At 43.2% G+C, this 20,776-nt stretch overlaps 1 protein-coding gene across 1 annotated transcript in view; it reads right to left on the bottom strand.

Moving 5' to 3' along the window:
- CMTM8 (CKLF like MARVEL transmembrane domain containing 8) overlaps positions 1 to 18,424 on the bottom strand; it is a 130,627-nt gene extending 112,203 nt beyond the window's left edge. Inside the window, exon 1 of the mRNA XM_003895216.2 lies at positions 17,989 to 18,424. Coding sequence (XP_003895265.1) covers positions 17,989 to 18,135 — 147 coding nt within the window. The 5' untranslated portion in view covers positions 18,136 to 18,424. The remainder of the gene's footprint in view (positions 1 to 17,988) is intronic.
- Positions 18,425 to 20,776: the final 2,352 nt, after the last annotated feature.

The raw sequence follows: 20,776 nt of genomic DNA, 5'->3' as shown, positions 1-20,776 counted from the left end.
AAACATCTCCCACCCCCAAATTAAAAAAATACGTAGTAGTGCTGAAAAGCTAGAAAAAGCAGCAACAGCAGTCTGGAGCAGAGAGAACTTCCTGGAAGGCACTTCAGAACAAACCAATGATAACCAAGGGAGTTTCTTGTCTGCAGCTCTGGAGCGGAAAATAGAGGACCTACTAAAAAAAAAGCAAGCCTCCAAACACCCTCAGATAAGCCAAGGATTCGAAGCAATAACCAAAATCGGAGAAGGAATGAGTCAAGGGTAATCTGCTAGGGAGTACATTTAAAGACTTAGAAACTACTGAGTGAATTACCTTCCCCCTCCCTGCAGCAGCTACTTCTGGAAATAGCCCCCAGGATAAAGATTTGAGATTTCCAGATGCTTCAACAAGCTATTTGCACACATCATAAGAAAGCCTGTGCAGCTCCACTACCCCTAGTTTCCCCCTCCCAGGCCTGTCAATATTTCCTTTCCTTTGAAAAACCACCAGATGCAGATCACATGATAAAAACCCGTCTTCACTGCCGGGGTACAGGGATTCTCACTTAAGCTGAGCAAACAGGCTCCAGTCATTTCATCTATGATTACAAACATGGACAACCATTAATCACCAAATGACTGAAGAAAACAGCACAGGAGAAGCAACAGATTCAACAAGCAGAAGTGGTCTCTTAGTAACAAAGAAAATACACTCAAGATCCTTACAGTGATTCAATAAAAAAGAGATCAGACTAAAAGCAAACATTTTAGAATGACTAATTGTTGGGAATCAAAACTATCAAAGCCATAATAAAGCAATAGATGGGTTGAAAGGCAGAGCATACTTAACTGGAAATCTGAATTTGGGCTTAAAGTGTAATTTTTCTAGAAAATTACATTCTTTGCAAAGTACAAAGACAAACATGAAAGAAAAATTAGGAGATATTGAAGATAGTTTAATCTGTCCTGGAACTCCTGGATTGAATTAAGATTCCTTTAAAGGAGAAAACAAAGAACCAATGCAGAAAATAAGAGAAATTTCCCTATGCTGAAGCTAGATTTGTATAGTACTTATAAAGAGCCCAAAAAGTGACGAGGAGGACAAATAAAGAATGCCTTTCCAGGCCAGGTATGGTGGCTCACTCCTGTAATCCCAGCACTTTGGGAGGCTGAGGTGGGTGGATCACTTGAGGTCACGAGTTTGAGACCAGCTGGGTCAACATGGCAAAAACCCGTCTCTACTAAAAACACACAAATTAGCCAGGCATAGTGGCCGCGCCTGTAATCCCAGCTACTGGGACATAGAATTGCTTGAACCCAGGAAGCAGAGGTTGCAGTGATCCGAGATCGTGCCTCTTCCAGACATATAGTAGTATCTAGGGAGATATCGCCATAGATCCCTAAAGTTAGGGAAACAATTTCAAAAGCTTCTAGGGAGGGAAAAAGACCATTTAGTTACTTAAAAGGAAAAGAGAACCTGATTCCCACAGAGGAGTGGATTTGAAGCCCAGCGAAAGCTAGCCCTCTGACAAACATTATAGAAGTTACAATTTACCGCAATAGATGCAAGGAACATATTCTCAGCAGGTAACACCAGGAAATATCAGGCTAGAGCTGTCCTGAGAGAAGGGCCTTGTCACCCTGAGTCCTCTCAGATTAGAGTGAGGGCAGGGAGAGATCCCACCAGGACTTGGGAAACTCCAAGGAAGGCCTTAACAATCTTTTATTCCAAACCACATCAACCTGAAGAAACTTCCCTGTAATTATCTTACATGGTTACAAAACTGCCTTTCATAAGCCATTTCTCCTGTATATAACACCGCCATTTCACCTACAATTCATTGCTACACCACCAGTGTACATTTGCATGGGTAGTAGTACAAGACATCATTCACGCAAGACTCTGCTGCAACAAAGTCTGTGGGAATGTACATTCATGAATGGTCAAGGCCTGGGAGATACTGAGACTAACAGGCCTGTTTAGATACTACCAGACCATCAAGTCTCTTATTAACAACACTGAATGCAGCCAGGTACAATGACTCACACCTGTAATCCCAGCACTCTGGGAAGCTGAGGCAGAAGGATTGCTTGAGCCTAGGAATTGGAGACCTGCCCGCGCAACAAAGTGAGACTCCTATCTCTACAAAAAAAAAAAAAAAAAAAAAATCCAGGCATGGTGGTGCACACCTGTGGTCCCACCTACACAGGAGGCTGAGGCTGCAGTGAGCCATGTTTGAGCCATAGCATTCCAGCCTAGGTGACAGAGTGACACCCTGTCTAACAACAACAAAAAAAATCAAAAAACAAAAAACACTGGATGTTAGAAGACAATGGAACAATATCCTTAAAGAATTATTTTTAAAAAATTGTCTTGGCTGGGCATGCTGGCTCATACCTGTAATCCCAGCACTTTGGGAGGCCAACACAGGTGTATCACTAGAGCCCAGGAGTTTGAGACTAGACTGGGCAATGTGGCGAGATCCTGTCTCTACAAAAAAAATAGCTGGCCATGGTGGCAAGTGCCTGTGGTCCCAGCTACTCGGGAGGCTGAAGTGGGAGGATCACCTGAGCCTAGGGATGTTGAGGCTGCAGTGAGCCAAGATCATGCCACTGCACTCCATCCTGGGTGGCAGGGTTAGATTCTGTCCTCACCCCTCCAAAAAAAGAACTGAGTAAAAATTAATGAAATTTTGAGATCTACAGTTTTATACTAACCAAATTATTATTCAAGTATGAAGGTAAAAGAAGATGTTATGGATGTGCAATGATTCAAAAAGTTTACCACTTTCAAACCCTTTCTAAAAGAATTATGCAAAAAGGTATCTCCAGCAAAATGAAAAATCAAGAAAGTAAGTGACACAAAAAATAACATGAAAAGTAATATCGTGAACAAATTTAAACTTGTGGTTAAGTCTAAATAGTTATTCAGTAATACGGGTGGAAATCTTAAGATGACTGCCAAGCAATGATTCCTAAGAAATCATTTTTTAAAAAGTAGTACAGGGATTGTAAAATGGCACACGCACTTTGAAAAATAGTCTGGCAGTTCTTCAAAGAGTTAAATGGAGAGTTACTATATGATGATAGCAATTCCACTCTTAACTGCATGAAATATATTCAAGAGAAATAAAAATATATATCCACACAAAACCCTCTACATAAATATTCTTAACAGCATTATTAATAATAGTTAAAAGGCAGAAACAACCAAATGTCCATGAACAGATGAATAAAATGTGGTATTTCTACACAATGGACTATTAGTTGGTTAAAAAAAAGAAATGAAATACTGATACATGCCACAACATGGATAAATCTTGAAAATACTATGCTACGTGAAAGAAGCCACAAAAAGAAGTCAAAGAAGACCATATATTATAGGACTCCCTTTATAGGAAATGTCCAAAATAGGCAAATTTATGGAGACAGACAGTAGATTAGTAGCTGACTAGGGCTGGTGGAGGGAGGATTTGGGAAGAGATGGAGAATATATGTTAGTGGGTATGGGATTTCTTTTTAGGGTAATGAAAATGTTCTAAAAGTAGTTGTAGTGATGATTGTACAACGCTGTGAATATTCCAAAAGCCACTTAGTTGTATACTTCAAATGGGTGAACTTTACAGTATGTAAATTATATCTCAATAAAGCTGTCTTTTTTTTTTTTTTTTTAAATCCAGAGAAAGTTGGCTGACATAAAGTACATGGCCAGGAATAGGTAAGGAGGAAAGTGTTGTCCTTTGAATGGAATCATATAATTATATATCTTGATTAATTATCTGGATATTTAGAAAACTATTAGCTTAAAATTTGGGTAAAAATTTTAAAGTAACTCCAAACAAATAGAATTTATAACTTTAAATCACTAGAGGAAAAAATAAAGAAAACTAAGAATTCTAAATAATCACAATAAATATAAATGTGTTAAATTCCTATATTGGAAGACAAGTTCTCAGACTGGGTATAGAAATAAAATCTAACTATATGATACATATAGAAGATGTACTTATAACAAGATGACAAGGAAAGGTAAAAAATAAAAGGGGTGTCTCCTTTTGGAGGACATGAAGTGTTTTGGAATTAGAAGTGGCAATTGTACAACATTGTAAATGTAGTAAATGCCACTCAATTGTTCATTTTAAACTGGTTAATTTTATGTTATACAAATCCCACTCAATTAAAAAATAAAGGGACAAGGCCAGGTGCAGTGTCTCACGCCTGTAATTCCAACACTTTGGGAGACCGAGGCAGGTGGATCACCCGAGGTCAGGAGTTCGAGACCAGCCTGGCCAACATGGTAAAACTCTGTTTCTACTAAAAATACAAAAATTAGCTGGGTGTGATGGAGTGCGCGCCTGTAATCTCAGCTACTCAGGAGGCTGAGGCAGAAGAATCACTTGAACCTGGGAGGCAGAGGTTGCAGTGAGCTGAGATCGTGCCACTGCACTCCAGCCTGGGCAACAAGAGTGAAACTCCATCCTCTCCCCCAAAAAATAAAAAATAAAAACATAAAGGGACAAGCTGGACACATTAGTGCTCACCTGCAGTCCCGGCTACTTGGGAGGCTGAGGTGGGAGGATTGTCTGAGGTCATTAGTTCAAGGCTGAAGTGTACTATGATTTCATCTGTGAACAGCCACTGAACTCCAGCTTGGGCAACACAGTAAGAACTGGTCTCTTAAAAAAGAAATTGGAGACATGCATGGTGAAAATAAATTACCATGATTAGTTTAAAAAGATAAAGAGGCTGGGCACAGTGGCTCACGCCTGTAATCCCAGCACTTTGGGAGGCCGAGGCGGATGGATCACCTGAGGTCAGGAGTTTCAGACCAGCCTGGCTAACATGGTGAAACCCTATCTCTACTAAAATAAAAATACAAAAATAGTTAGCCGGGCGTGATAGCAGGCAACTGTAATCCTAACTACTAGGGAGGCTGAGGCAGGAGAATCACTTGAACCTTAGAGGCAAAGGTTGCAGTGGGCCAACATTGCGCCAACTGCACTCCAGCCTGGGCGACAGAGTGAGACTCTGTCTCAAAAAAAAAAAAAAAAAAGATAAAGGGACAAGAAAATAAATAAATGCTACAAAAAAAGCTGGTCTGACAGGATTAGAATCAGACAAAATGCAACACATCAAAGGAAACTAAGGCTGATTTTACATATGCACATAGCCACAATATCCCTAGATATGATATTAATAAATCAAATCCAAGAGTAAAAAACATTTAAATTCAATAGTTTATTAAAATCATATAACTAAGTAGAGGTTATCCCAAGAGTACAAGAACAATTCAACATTAGGTTTCCTAATACAGTTCACTACATTAGCCAACTGAAATAAACAAAACTCAAATGATCACCTCAATAAAAGGCACTTCCCCACCAAAACAATCCTATCTCCTAGCTCCATTCCCACTCATACTGCTCAAATCATTCCTAATTAAAAAGGGGACACAGTTAAACTTCCCTTCCTTAACTCAATAAAGAATAACAGACCCTACAGTTAAAATAGTACTATCATTATAATACTGGAAATATCCAATCAAAGTTATGAGCAAGGCAAGGATATCTACATCATCCCAATTATTTGACATTATACTGGCAATCTTAGTCTATGCAATAATGGAAAAAAGTATAAAAAGAAAATGAAAATCACCCATATTCAAAAAGTATGAGAATAACTCAAGATAGCTATACACAAGACAAAAATTTAAAAATTAACAGCTTTCTTATAAATCACAAATAATCAGAAATGAGTGAAATCCAATTCATTTTTGACAAATCTCATTTATCAAAAATTGAAAATACTTAAAACTGAGTAAGAAATGCCTAAGATTAATCTGGAAACAACTCAGCACTTTAAGAACATAAAATAACCTGAATAAATGAAGAGATACAACATTCCTAGATGGTAAGATCTGGTAACAGAAAGTCAACTCCTCAAATTAGTTTATAAATATAATGAAATCACAATCCAAGTTGAAATGGAATTGAAGAAACATTGATTCTAAAAATCACCTTAAATGTTAGTATAAGTATACAGTGACAGCAAAGAAACAGAAAATTTTGTATGGCTTATCCTATTGAATATTAAAATATATAACACTATAATAATTAAAAGGGCCTGGGAATTCACACAGGAATAGAACAAAATAGGGTTAAGAAATAGTTCTGCATATAAGGAAATAAAATATGATTAATAGTGATGCAATTGGATATCCACTTGGGTAAAAAAGTAAAATTCTTACATTATACACACAAGAAGATCATCTTAAAATTTAAGACGGTAAATATTTTTATTGTATTTTTTCTGAGATAGGGTCTGGCTCTGTTGCCCAGGCTAAAGTGCAGTGGCAGCACGATCATGACTCACTGCAACCTCCACCTCCTTGGCTCAAGCCATCCTCCCACCTCAGCCTCCCAAGTAGATGGGACTACAGGCACACGCCACCACGCCCAGCTAATTTTTGTGGTTTTTGTAGACACAGGGTTTCATCATGTTGCCCGCACTAGTCTCAAACTCCTGAGCTCAAGCCATCCACCTACCTCAGCCTCCCAAAATGCTAGGATTACAGATGTGAGCCACCACACCCAACCAAAAAAGTAAATATTAAAAAAAAAAAAATTATCCTATATTTTCTTCAAGTATTTGTGTAACCTTGGAGCTGGGGAAGCCCTGTTTAGCTAAGTAACGCCCAGAAGGCTAAAGGAAGATAACAGTTTAAATTTCATACAAATTAGAATTTCTGACAAAAAACATGGCATGAATAGTAATAAAAAGAAACATGTGGCTGGGCATGGTGGTTTAGGCATGTAGTCCTAGCATTTTGGGAGGCTGAGGCAGGTGGACTGCTTGAGCCCAGGAGTTCAAGACCAATCTGGGCAACATGGCGAAACCCTGTCTCCACCAAAAATACAAAAAATTAGCCGGGTGTGGTGGCATGTGCCTGTAGTCCCAGTTACTTGGGAGGCTGAGGTGGGAGGATCACCTGAGCCCAGGAGGTTGAGGCTGCAGTAAGCAATGATCACACCACTGCACTCCAGACTGGGCAACAGAGTGAGACCCTGTCTCAAAAAACATAAATTAATTAAAAATAGATGTCTAATAAGCATATTTAAAATGTTCAACTTTAATGATCACAGAAATGCAAATAAAAACAATTTGCTCTTTTTCACATGTCCAGGCTCCCCTGAATATTATTTATAGCTGATGTTCTCTCTGACCAGTTGGTGCCCATGCCAAATTCGTTTTAATTATTCCAAATATCTCCTACCCCAAACAAGTTGGCAAATATCTAAAGAAAATTTGAGTATTTGCAGAAACAAACCTTGTTATATGCTGAAACACCATTCGAATGCAAGCTGGTATGAACTTTTTTGTATAACTTGGCAGCAACACCAAAAGCCTTAAAAACATATGTCGAACCACAAAATAATTATTAGAACTAGTAAATTAGGTCGACAAAGTTATAGAATACAAGAGAAAGGATATAGAACTCATTTGGAGGCTGGGCATGGTGGCTGATGCCTGTAATCCCAGCAATTTGGGAGGCCAAGACAGGTGGATCATTTGAGCTCAGGGGTTTGAGACCAGCCTGGGCAACAAGGTTTGAAACCTTGTAATTTTTTTGTATAAATTTTTTATATAAAATAAGAGAAATAAAAACTCAATTGGAGTTCTATAATCTGCCACTGAACAATCCAAACATGAACTTAAGAAAATACTTCCAATTGCAATAGCATCAAAAAGAATAAAATACTTAGAAATAAATTGAACAAAAGAAGCGCAAGACATGTATACTGAAAATTACAAAATATTGTTGAAAGAAATTAGAGAAGACCTAAATAGATATAAAGACATCCCATGTTCATAAATTATAAGACTTGATTTTGTTATGATGGCAGTACTCACCAAATTGATCTATAGATTCAACAGAATCCAGACTGAAATCCCAGCCACCAGGTTTTCAGTAGTTTGTTTTGGCACTGTAAGACAAGCTGATCCTAAAATTCATTTGGAAACGCAACGGGCCCAGAATAGCCAAAACAACTTGGAAAAAGAACCAAGTTGGAGGACTCACATTTTGAATTTCAAAACTTACTACAAAGTTACAGTAATCAATACAGCATGGTACTGGCATAAGAGTAGAGATGTGCATCAATCAAATATAACTGAGAATCCAGAAATAAACCATCATATTTATGATCATTTGATTTTCAACAAGAGTGTCAAGATAATTCAATGGGAGTAAAACAGTCTTTTAATAAATGGTGCTGGGACAATTGATATCCATATGTGAAAGATTGAGGTTAAACCCTTCCCTCACATCATAGACAAAAATGAACTCAAAATGAATCGTAGACCTAAATATAAGACCTACAACTTTTAGAAGAAAATAGAGAATATCTTTGTGACCTTGGATTAGTCAAACCCTTCTCAGATATGACATCAAAAGCACAAATGACAAAAGAAAAACTATAAAAATTGGACTTTTTCAAAATTAGGAACCTTTGCACTTCTAAGGACATCTTCAAGAAAAGTGAAAAGATAACAGACAGAATGGGAGAAAAATACTTTCAAATCATATATCTGACAAAGATTTTATGCCAGAGTGTGTAAAGAACTTGTACAACTCAACAACAGAAGACAAATTAACCCATTTTTAAAATGGACAAAAGCTTTCTGAAGAAAATGTACAAATGACCATTAAGCACATGAAGATTGCTCAATATTGTTAGTCATTATGAAAATGCAAACCAAATCCACAATGAGATATGATCTCACATTCACTAGGATGGCCAGAATCAAAGAAAATAAGCCTTGACGAGAAAGTGAAGAATTAGAACCCTCAAGTTGCAGCAGGGATTGTAAAGCAGTACAGTCCCTTTGGAAACAGTCTAGCAGTGCTTTAATTTTTTTTTTTTTTTTTTCCTGAGGCAGGATCTTACTCTGTCACCCAGGCTAGAGTGTAGTGGCACAATCTCAGCTCACTGCAACTTCAACTTTCCTGGCTCAAGTGCTCCTCCCACTTCAGCCTCCTGAGTAGCTGGGACTACAGGCACACACCACCATGCCCAGCTAATTTTTTTTATTTTTTGTAGAAATGGGGTTTCACCATGTTGCCTAGGCTGGTCTCTAACTCCTGGGCTCAAGCATTCTGCCTGCCTTGACCTCCCAAAGTGCTGGGATTACAGGCGTGAGCCACCACACTGAGCCACTTCAACATTAAACATAAAGATATGACATTACCCAGTAACTCCATTCCTTGCTAAATGCTCAAGAGGACTGAAAACATATGTACACATAAAAGCTTGTACATGACCTAGCCAGAGTGGGTCATGACTGTAATCCAGTACTGTGCAAGGCCAAGGTGGGAGGATCACTTTAGGCCAGAAGTTCAAGACCCTGTCTCTACAAAAAATTAAACAATTAGCCAGGCAGGGTGGCCCACACCTGTAGTCCTAGCTACTTGGAGGCTGAGGGGGAGAATTGCTCAAGCCCAGGAGTTTGTGGTTACAATGAGTTATAATGATGCCACTGCACTCCAGGCTGGCAACAGAGTGAGATCCTTCCTCTAAAAAAAAAAAAACAACTGTTAATTAAAAAAAAGAAAACTTGGGCCAGGTGCAGGGTGGCTCTTGCCTGTAATCCCAGCACTTTGGGAGGCTGAGGCAGGTGGATCACCTGAGGTCAGGAGTTCCAGACCAGCCTGGCCAACATGTGAAATCCAGTCTCTACTAAAAAAAATACAAAAATTAGCCAGGCGTGCTGGCAGGCATCTGTAATCCCAGCTACTCAGGAGGCTGAGGCAGGAGAATCATCTAAACTGGAGAGACGGAGGTTGCAGTGAGCCGAGATTGCGCTACTGCACCCCAGCCTGGGCAACAAAGTGAGACTGTGAGAAAGAAAAGAAAAGAAAAGAAAAGAAAAGAAAAGAAAAGCTTGTACATGAAAGTTCACAGCAGCATTATTCATAATAGGCAATATGAACATCCCATGTTCATAGGTTATAAGACTTCATTTTGTTATGATGGCAGTACTCACCAAATTGATCTATAGATTCAACAGAATCCAGACTGAAATCCCAGCTGCCAGGTTTCTGTTTGTTTTAGCAGTATACGAATTTGGCATCAATTATAAGCTGCACCCTGATTCAGATATTAAAACATGAACACGAAGTACCTATGACAACTCCATCAACTGATAAGTAAACAAAATAATGTATACATCAGTGAAATATCTGCCAATTAAAAAAAATGAAGTACTGATACATACTACAACATGGATGACCCTAAAAAACATGATGCTAAGTGAATGAAGTCAGACCAAAAGGGCCACATAGGATTCCACTTATGTGAAATGTCCAGAAAGGGCAAATTCCTAAAGATAGAAAGTTAACTTGGTTGTCACCAAAGGTTGAGGGAAGGGAGGAATGGGGAGTGACTGCTAATAAGGATGAAGTTGTTTTTGAGGGGTGAAAACATTCTTTAATAAGAGTAGTGACAGTAGGAAGACATTTTTTAAAATTTTTAAAAGAGAAAATATTTGGCTGGGCATGGTGGTGCACACCTATAATCCCATCACTTTGGGAGGCCTAGATGGGTGGATCACTTGAGGCCAGGAGTTCAAAACCAGTCTGGCCAACATGGCAAAACCCCATCTCTACTAAAAATACAAAAATTAGCTGGGCGTGGTGGTGTGCATCTGTAATTCCAGCACTTTGGGAGGCCGAGGTGGGTGGATCACTTGAGGTCAGGAGTTTGAGACCAGCCTAGCCAACATGGTGAAACCCCATCTCTACTAAAAATTCAGAAAAAAAAAAAAATTAGCCAGGTGTGGTGGCTTATAATCCCAGCGACTCAGGACACTGATGCAGGTAAACTGCTTGAACCTGGGAGGCGGAAGTTGCAGTGAGCTGAGACTGTGCCACCGCCCTCCAGCCTGGGCGAAAGAGTGAGACTCCATCTCAGGGGGAAAAAAAAAATTCTAAAATAAGACAGTGGTGATAGCTATACAACTCTGTGAATATCCTAAAAACCCCTGAGTTGCAGACTTTAAAAAGGTCAATTTCATATGTAATTATATCTCAATAAAGCTATTTTTCAAAAACACAAATGCCAAAACTCACAGAACGCTACACTAAACAATGTGGATTTACTGTATACCTTAATAATCTTTTTTGTTTGTTTGTTTTGGGACGTAGTCTCACTCTGTCACGCAGGCTGGAGTGCAGTAGTGCGATCTCGGCTCACTGCAACCTCTGCCTCCCAGGTTCAAGTGATTCTCCTGCCTCAGCCTCCAGAGTGGCTGGCATTACAGGTGTCCGCCACTACGCCTGGCTGATTTTTGTATTTTCAGTAGAAATGGGGTTTCTTTATGTTGGCCAGACTGGTCTTGAACTCCTGACCTCAGGTGATCGTCCCGCCTCAGCCTTCCAAAGTGCTGGGATTACAGGTGTGAACCACCTTGCCCTGCCAATAAACTTATCTTTAAAGAAGATTCATATACCCTCTTATCAATTCTAAGTAATCATCCTCAGAAAACACTAAAGAACATCCAGAAAGATTTAGCTTCAAACATGTTTAAAAGGAGGAAATAAACATATGTTGAACAGTAGGAGCCTGAATATTTACGGAATACTATGTGGCCATTATGAATGTCATGAGAAATTAATCACTGATGAAAACAGCTAATATATCAGGTCTCAGCAGGAAAGCAGGCACATTCAGATTGGGTAATCTGAGTAGGGTTTAATAAGGATGTTGTTTACACAGCAGGGTGCAGGAAAACCACAAGCTATAGGGCAGTACTTGGCAATTAGAAGCGGGAGTGAGCGAATAGTTATCGAAGTCAGGGAAAAGAGCAGTGTGCAGAGAGCTGCTAGGTAGCCTGTCTTCTGTGCAGGGACACAGACAACCAGCAGAGACCCAGCAGGGAGGAACCCTGGGGAATGAAGGTCCAGAACCTGCTCTCCTCTCACCCGAGAGCCTCGTGTTGATGATACCAGTAGATACAGCCAGTGGGACACCAGAGGGCAGGGAGGCCCTTAAGAAGTCCATACAGGAGCACGGTGGAGAGGGAATCTGAAGGACAAATGGAAGGTATCCAGCACAGATGGTCACAGCAGGAAACAGAGTAGTTTACAAGAGACTACGCTTTAAAAAAAATTACAGATGATACATAACTTAAATTCTGGAACAATTGTGAGGCCAAGGTGGGTGGATCACTTGAGGCCAGGAGTTCGAGGCCAGCCTGGCTAACTTGGTGAAACGCGGTCTCTACGAAAAATACAAAAATTGGCCGGCGTGGTGGCATGCATACCTATAATCCCAGTTACTCAGGAGGCTGAGGCACGAGCATCGCTTGAACCTGAGAGGCAGAGGTTGCAGTGAGCTAAGGTTGCGGTGAGCTAAGATCATGCCACTGCACTCCAGCCTGGGGGACAGAGCAAGACTCTATCTAAAAATAATAACAACAATGATAAAATTAATAAATAAAAGTTTTTTCTACAAATGTCGGGTATTGCTTTTAAGAAATGGAAACCATGTTCACTATTTTTTAAAGGAATTCAACAGGGCAATAGAATAATTAAAATGCCAACTCTCAGTAAACCCTATTTATCCTTCCCAACTAAGTTTGCTCATGACAGTAAATAAATAAAAGGTGACCTAACATTATTACATGGATACTATAATTCATTTTGAAGTCATCAATAACAGGAAGGGCACAATTTACTCAGCTTCTTACAAACCACTTTCATTCTTCAAGTACTTGTAATAGTTATGAGATCACAGCATCCTACAATTCACAGGTCAAGTACTGGATTGCTTCTAGCTTGTTATAAAACTTTAAAACAAAGGAAACTACCATGGTTTGGTTTCCACATGATGTTACATTGGCTTCTCTGCCAAGATATTATAGCAGCAGGGATGAGTATTCAAGCATCTTCCCGTTCATGGTAGACCAACTTTGAATTCACTCCTGATCAACATAGCCCAGCCCCCAGACAAGTACATGAGGAGAGGGAGCTGTGGAAGGTCAAGTCCAGGGAGCTAGAAGGTTTGATGGTTTCTGGCTGCAACCTCTGCCTCCTGGGTTCAAGCAATTCTGGTGTTTCAGACTCCCAAGTAGCTGGGATTATAGGCATGCACCACCATGCCTGCCTCATTTTTGTCTGGCATTTGCTGGAGTTAAAATATACCAAAGGAAAAGGCTGGAAGCAAAACAGCAAAAACTGGAAGCTGAAGAGAAGGCAATGAGACAAGGAGATAACTGAAGAGTAATCCAGGGTATTTTGCTAAGCATTTCATGCACAGCTGTGTGGTTCGGGTCCTGACAACTTTATGAGATACTTTCCAATTGAAAGAATGGCTCACACTGTACATGGTGAAGAGCAGAACTAGAAACTGAACACAGGTCAAATGCATTCAACCACAGTGAGCTGTACTGCCTTCCTGAATTTGTAATGTAAAAGTCAGTCTGAGTGAACTGCAGCTGAGAAGAGAAGACAGTTATCCAAAACTGTGTCCAAGGATACACTCCCAACCTATACCTTTAACTTAAAAGAATGTGATTTTTTTTTTTTTTTTTTTTTTTTTTGAGACAGGGTCTCACAATGTCACCGAGGTTGGAATGCAGTGGCGCAAACCCAGCTCACTGCAACGTCGACCTCCTGGGCTTAAGTGATCCTTCTGCCTCAGCCTCCTGAGTAGCTGAGACTACAGACGCCTACCACCATGCTGGGCTAATTTTTGTATTTTCAGTAGAGATGGGGTTTCACCATGTTGGCTGGGCTGGTCTCAAACTCCTGGGCTTAGGCAATCTGCCGGCCTCAGCCTCCCAAAGTGCTGGGACTACAGGTGTGAACCACCATGCCCGACCAACAATGTATAAATGTTTATTTTTTATAAACTTTTAAAAGAGCCATTATTTTGTTTTGGTTGGGTGAGGTGGCTCACACCTGTCATCCCAGCACTTTGGGAGGCTGAGGTGGGTGGATCACTTAAGGTCAGGAATTGGAGACCAGCCCAGCCAACATGGTGAAACCCTGTCTCTATGGAAAATACAAAAATGAGGCAGGCATGGTGGTGCACGCCTATAATCCCAGCTACTTGGGAGGCTGAGGCACCAGAATTGCTTGAACCCAGGGGGCAGAGGTTGCAGTGAGCTGGGATTGCGCCACTGCAATTCCAGCCTGAGTGACATTATGAGACCCACTGCACTCCAGCCTGGCAACTGAACCAGACTCTGTCTCCAAAAAAAAAAAAAAAATTTGTATTTTGTTTACTAAAAATAGCTTTGTAAAACGGGGGAGGAGTCTCCTAAAGCTTACGTAAATTTCCCTTACTTGAGAGAACACACCAGGTGCCCAGTACACTGGGAGAATACACACTCAAATGAAGGCACATCATTGTGATATTTTAGATCTCTGGGAAAAAGAAGGTTCAACACATTTCCAGAAGTCAGGGGGTAGAGGGAGATAAATAATTGAAGTAAAAATTTTTACAGCCAGGTGCAGTGGCCCATGCCTATAATCCCAGCACTTTGGGAGGCCGAGGCAGGCAGATCACTTGAGTTCAGGAGTTCGAGACCAACCTGGACAATATGGCGAAACTCTGTCTCTACCAAAAATACACAAAAAATCAGCCGGACATGGTGGCCCATGCCCGTGGTCACAGCTACTTGGGAGGCCGAGGTGGGAGGATCACTTGAGCCCAGGAGGGGTAGGTTGCAGTAAACTGTGATCACACCACTGCACTCTAGCCTGGTGACAAAGTAAGACACCATCTCAAACAAAACAAAACAAAACAAAGCAAAACTAGATCAGAATAGCTAAAGGACAATAAAAGAATACATTTTAAATCCTGAAGAAAAACATTTTCAATCTAACACTCTTTACCTAGTCAAACTAGGAATTGTGTATAGAATCAAGATATTCTGAAAGGTGGAAATTTCCATTTCCACATGCATGCTTTCTTAGAAAACCACAAGAGGCTTTGTCTGCCCCCAGTGGAAGCAAGGCAAGACAGAGGACACTGGACATGGGAAGCAGAGGATCCAACCCAGGAAAGAAAGGAAGAGAATCTTCAGGGTGATGGTGCAGGAGAGTCCACTCGGCCAGCTGTGCGCAGGCCACCACGCCAGAGGCTCCCAGAGAGGCCAGTCATGAGGATGATTCTGACAGAATACCCGAAGTCTTTCAGCTTCTTGACAGGAGACTTAAATAACTAGGGTTAAATTAGTGACTGAATAGCTGGAGAAATATGAAATGAAAAAAGAGAATTACTAACACTAGGGCAAAAAAGAAATTGGGCAGCAAAAGGAAAAGCATTCATAGTCTACCCAGTGGGTCAGTTGTAAGTGGCATGTACAGTGTCTTAGGTCAACACTGGCTGCTGATCTAACCCAAATCACCTGAAGACGACACAGCTGCCCCCTGACTCTACAATGAGGTTACATCCTGATAAACCCACCCTAGTGGAAAGTATCCAAAGTCAAAAATCTATTTAATACCCCAGCCTACCAAACATCATAGCTGAGCCTAGCCTACCTTAAACGTGCTCAGAACACTTAGGTTAGCTTACAGCTGGCAGAATCACCCGGCAGCACAGCACGCTGGAGAGGATGGGTGGTTTGCGCTGGTGATGGCGTGGGTGACTGAGAGCTGACCAGCATTATGAAAAAATATCTACCGCGTATCACTAGCACGGAAAAAGAACAAAATTCAAAATTCAAAGTATGATATCTACTGAATGCATACTGCTTTTACAACATCTGTAAAGCTGAAAAATCCTAAGTTGAACCATCATAAGTGGGGACCTATACTGGGAGACAGGAAGAGGGTATGTATAATTGGAGGCGGGGAAGAGGGCATCCCAGCTAAAGCCTCACCTTTCAGAGTAGAAAGGCAACGGATAATGTCTACCACTGGGTGGGTGAGGGAACACCAAAAAACAGCATGATAAACATGTTGTTTAGAGCTCTAAGAGATGAAGATAGAGAAACGTACATTTCTGCCTGTAGGACCGAATCTTTAAAATATGGGCATAATGTGGAGCACAGTGGTTCATGCCTATAATCCCAGCACCTTAGGAGGCCAAGGTGGGAGGATTGCTTAAGCCTAGGAATTTCAGACCAGCCTGGGCAACACAGAGAGACCCTGTCCTTATAAAAAAAATTAAAAATTATCCAACTGTGGTGGTGCATGCCTGTGGTTTCAGCTACTCAGGAGGCTGAGATGGGAAGATCGCTTGAGTCGCAGAGGTCAAGGTGGCATGACGGTGCCAACTGCACCACAGGCTGAGAGAGCAAAACCCTGTCTCAAAACAAAGCAAACAAACAAAAAAGGTGCATAATTATCTCTGTCAAAAATAAAAACTATAGTAGTAATAAGGGTGATTTTGCTTACATGTTTTCCCATCTTTTTCAAACAACTTAAATGAAATCTAAAAGGATACATGCTAACATGTTAACAGTGACTATTTCTAGTAATGGGATTGTGGGCCATTTACATTTCTTTCACTTTTGTATTTCCTGAAAAGTGCAGTACACAGAGCATATTGATCATAAATCAGAAAAAAAAAAAAAAAGGCGTTATGCTTCATGCCTGGCCCAAATCCACCCCAAGGTAGAAGGCCCATCTCCCTCATTTTAGCTTTTGTTTGCGCTGCTGAAGCACAGGAGCCTGCCAACTCCTCCATTTGCACAGCAAATATTTATTGAACTCCTAAAAGCCAGGCCCTGCAAGGCGATTCTAATACCTTCAGCTTTTGAGTCTCCTGAAGTCCTCAATACCCGCTGAGGCAACCAGCTGGGAGAGGAGCTAAGCCAACACTTCTCATACCTTACGTGCACTATGACCACCAGGAGCTTCACAGAGCAGGTCCGGGTGGGATCTGAGACTGGGGGAGCAAGCAAGCTACTTGAGGTACACAGGATTTACTTCAGGTTTCTCAAAGGAACTGGCCAGGTCTTCAGTCACTTCTGCACCGTGATGGCGTGCCCATTCTCTAACTCCTACATAAGCTCGATTTGAATTCCCAAATATTTAACAAAAGTCTATGAGAGATGGCAGAAGGGCACTGCTGAGGCAGCTGGAAGCTGTCTCAACTGTTCGCAGTTATTAGCGGGGCCCTGCAGAAAGGCAGGCCTGGGTTTGAATCCATGCTTCACCATCCACTGGTGTGATTTACGTCCCCTCTCTAGGCCTTCACAGGGGAGGGTGGTCTTGTGGATGACACGAGGGTATGAGGACATCTGAAGGGCTTGACAAGACTCTGGTACACGAAGAAGACTCAAACAGTGACCACCTCTAGCTGCTGACAGGGCTCCAGTCCTTTCTCAGCCATGAAGGACTGGCTGGGACTTCTGGGGAGATCACGTGAGTTTCCAGCCTCTATGCCCTCCAATGGAGAGAAGAACGCCCCTGCCCTGCCTCCTTCCCAGGAATGTTCTGAGCCTACAACAGGATGTGCACAGCACCTTGCAAAAGACCTCTTTGGTCCTAAAATAGGTTGCGGCACTCTGATTTTATTCAGGAAAATTTTCCCGACTCACCTCAATGTTACTACCGGGGAGATAAATTAGGAAAAGAAAGAAGCCCTTTCCTCTTCCCCTGATCTTAGGAAAGCTTTATTTTCAGGGAGGAAGCCATCCACGTGGAGATCAGGTGAGAAAGGCACCAGGTGTCTCTGACACTCAACACAAACTCAATAGCCACTAACCCAAGTATCCTGCTCCCAGGATCTGCTGCCGCACCGAGAGGGCCCACCAAGCTGCATTTCTCCCACAGCAAGACATCCTGAGGATCACAACCCTTTCTTCCCAGGAGAGCCAGAGTTTGTTGGACCTTGTTTAGAGAGTCTTACACTTTGGGAAGAAGGCGAGGCTGAGCAAAACCGTTCCCTAAAGCCCGCGGGAAGATCTGAGCAGGCTCCATCCCGAGAAGCACGGCGGAAGCACGCGCCGGGGTCCAGCTGAGCCCCCCGCCACCCCCGGCCCGTTCGCACTCACGATCTCGGCCACGATGAGGAGGCCGGGCAGGGTGCGGAGGAACTCCCGGTCGTAGGCGAAGCTGCTGCTGCTGGTGGAGAAGTTCTCTGCGAAGGAGCTGGCGGTGGTGGTAACCGTGTGCGAGCGGGCGCGCTGCGGATCCTCCATCGTCGAGCCACTGCCGGGCTGGCGCGTCCCCGGGGACCCCCGGCGGGTCTGCGGCTGGACGCGCGGCCCTGCGCCCCTGGGACACAGGCGCGGGGGAGGGGAGCGCGGCCGGCGCGGGGCAGGGGGTGCGAGGGGGCGCCCGCCGGGGGCTGTCCAGGCGCGGCGCGTGTCCCTCGAGTGCGCGGCGCCCCTAGCGCCTCGGTGCGCGGGCTCCCGAGCTGCGCAGGGGCCCTAGAGGAAGAGGAGAGCGAGCGAGGGGAGGCTGCCGGGCAGCCGGGGAAGGCGGTGGAGGCCCGGAGGAGGGGAGGGGACGTGGAGAGGGGCGGGCGGGAGGCGGGCAGGAGAGGGACCGCCCCGCGGAGGCGCAGCGGACGCCCGGCCTCTTCACCTGTTGCCCGACTCCCAGCGGCCGAGAAGGCGCCGCGTCGCACCCAGGGTGGCTGGGTTGGCAGTCCGGCCGGCGGCGCGAAGGAGAGGGCGCAGGGGTCCTCCTGGCCGTCTTCCGCTCCCCTCCCGGCTTTTGCCTCTGTCAGGCCCCGCCTGACCCGGGCCTGCAGCCGCCAGTGACCTGTTTCCTTCCACCTGGGCGGGTCGGGGGCTGCGGGCATTGGGGCCCCTTAAGGAAACCCAGGCCTCCAGGAACCCCGCCGCTCCAGGACTGGGCGCGGAGGGAGTGACTGAGCGACGACCGAGGCAGGGGTGATGTGGTACCGCGAATGCTGGGGAAACGGCAGGAATGATGACCCGGCCGGACCTTAGACCCGAGATTGATGAGAGGCCGCCAGCACTGCCCGGGAGACGGCCGCGCTTCTCCCCCTCCTGCTGCGGCCTCCGCCAGAGCCCGGTGTTATTTCCTGCCCCTCCTGTCGGGAACAATTTGAGGAACCAACTTAATCGCTTGGCTTTGAGGGCGCGACGCTTCCAGGCGCTCTCCTCGGCTCTGTCCCGCGGACCCGTGGAGCCTGGGTGACGGCGCCTGGGCCGGAGGAGGGGAGATGTTTGCGGTCCCTGGCCAAGATGAATCAGCGTGACCGTCCCGTCACCCTTGAGGAAAAAAAAAAAAAAGTTTCAAGAAGGCTTGAAAGGTGTGATTTGTGTAAAGTTAACTTTAGGACAAATGAGCGGTGCTTTCCTGGCATGGGAAGGGGATGGGGGTCCTCATTTACTGAGGCCGTTTGTAACAGGGTCAGGAAGAACTGAGCTCGGGTGCTTGCGTTTATCGGCTGTATGACCCAGAGCGAGTGGCTCTACTTTTCGGGCCTCAGTAATGCAGTCTCTAAAATGCAGGCTTTGACAGATGGGCCTCTGAACAAAAACATTATCTTCCTATTGGTCCCTCCTTCTATTTTGTGAAACGGTAGCAAGAAACATTTTATCTGGAAGCCACCAAAAGAAAAGGAAATAAGGAAGAAAAGGCTATAAATCGAGGGTAACTTTGATTCACAGTGAAGGCATTTCTGCTGATTTGTTCCAAGACAGGTTAAAAAAGAGATCACAAGGGACATTTTCTTCACAGTGTCTTATCGAATGTGCTGAGAAGAAAGCAAAAACGACAATCTAATAAAACAAGGAATTAATGTCTTTTAAGTCTAGGACCTAGCCAGGAAGACCTCCGGAAGTAAAAGTTGAGGCTTTAAAAGCATGGCAAAGATGGAAGATGCGGAGAAATTCCATCCATGTGTATTTGGTAAGCACCTTGGGCTGGTGGGTAAATTCTTAAAATTTAAAATATAGCACTTTTCCCTGGAGCAGTAGTTCTCAAAGTGGTCCTTGGACCAACAGCAGGTAAGTTCCCTGGGAACTTATCAGAAATGCAAGTTCTCAAGCCCCACCCCCAGACCCCTGAATCAGAAACTCTGAGGGTGGAGCCAGGAAACTGTGTTTGAACAAGCCTTCCAAAAGACACTGATACATGCTGAAGTTAGCTGCTGGTTTAGAGAAACTGTTAATGAGTATGGGGAAATAAGAGATACATACATGAAATGACTGGAGGAGACTCAACCATCATGCATGACATTTAGTGAACGCAAAAGACAGGGAGTGTAGACAACTCTATTTCCATAGTACAAAGGACAATCCTCTCAAAATTCTTGGGGTCAGATGAATTTCTAAATTCAGATTTTGTTTTTCAATTTAGAAAGGTAAAATGTGCATGTATCATATATTACATAATACCTTCGGTAAGGTCTGGGGTGACACTCTACTAATTTTCTGCAAGGAAAATCATGAATTACATAAGTATATGCTTGGATTATCTATTGCAATGTAACAAATGTTCACAAAACATTAGTGGCTTAAAATCACCATTTTATTTGCTCAGAAATCTGTTGTGTCAGGAATTTGGGAAGGGTTTGGCTGGCAGGTTCTTCTGCTTTGCATGGTGTGATTGGAGTCATTTACTCAGCTGCTTTCAGTTGGTGACGTGGCAGGGCTAGAAAATCCAAAAAGTCTTCATTCCCATTTGAGCATTTCAGTGCTCTTTCAACTTGCCTCTCCGTGCAACTTTGGGCTTTCTAACAGTATGGATAAGCTCATGGTGGTTGGGCTTCTACCTGGCAGCTGGCTGCTGGAAGAGACTTTCTAAGATGGGCAAATGCAGAAGCAGATCTCTTAAGGCCCAGCCCTGAAGGCTACATAGACT

Source organism: Papio anubis, chromosome 2 (assembly GCF_008728515.1).
Source record: "Papio anubis isolate 15944 chromosome 2, Panubis1.0, whole genome shotgun sequence".
NCBI lineage: Eukaryota > Metazoa > Chordata > Mammalia > Primates > Cercopithecidae > Papio > Papio anubis.
Note: the sequence above shows the minus strand (reverse complement) of the source record. Positions and strands in the feature narration are given on the sequence as shown.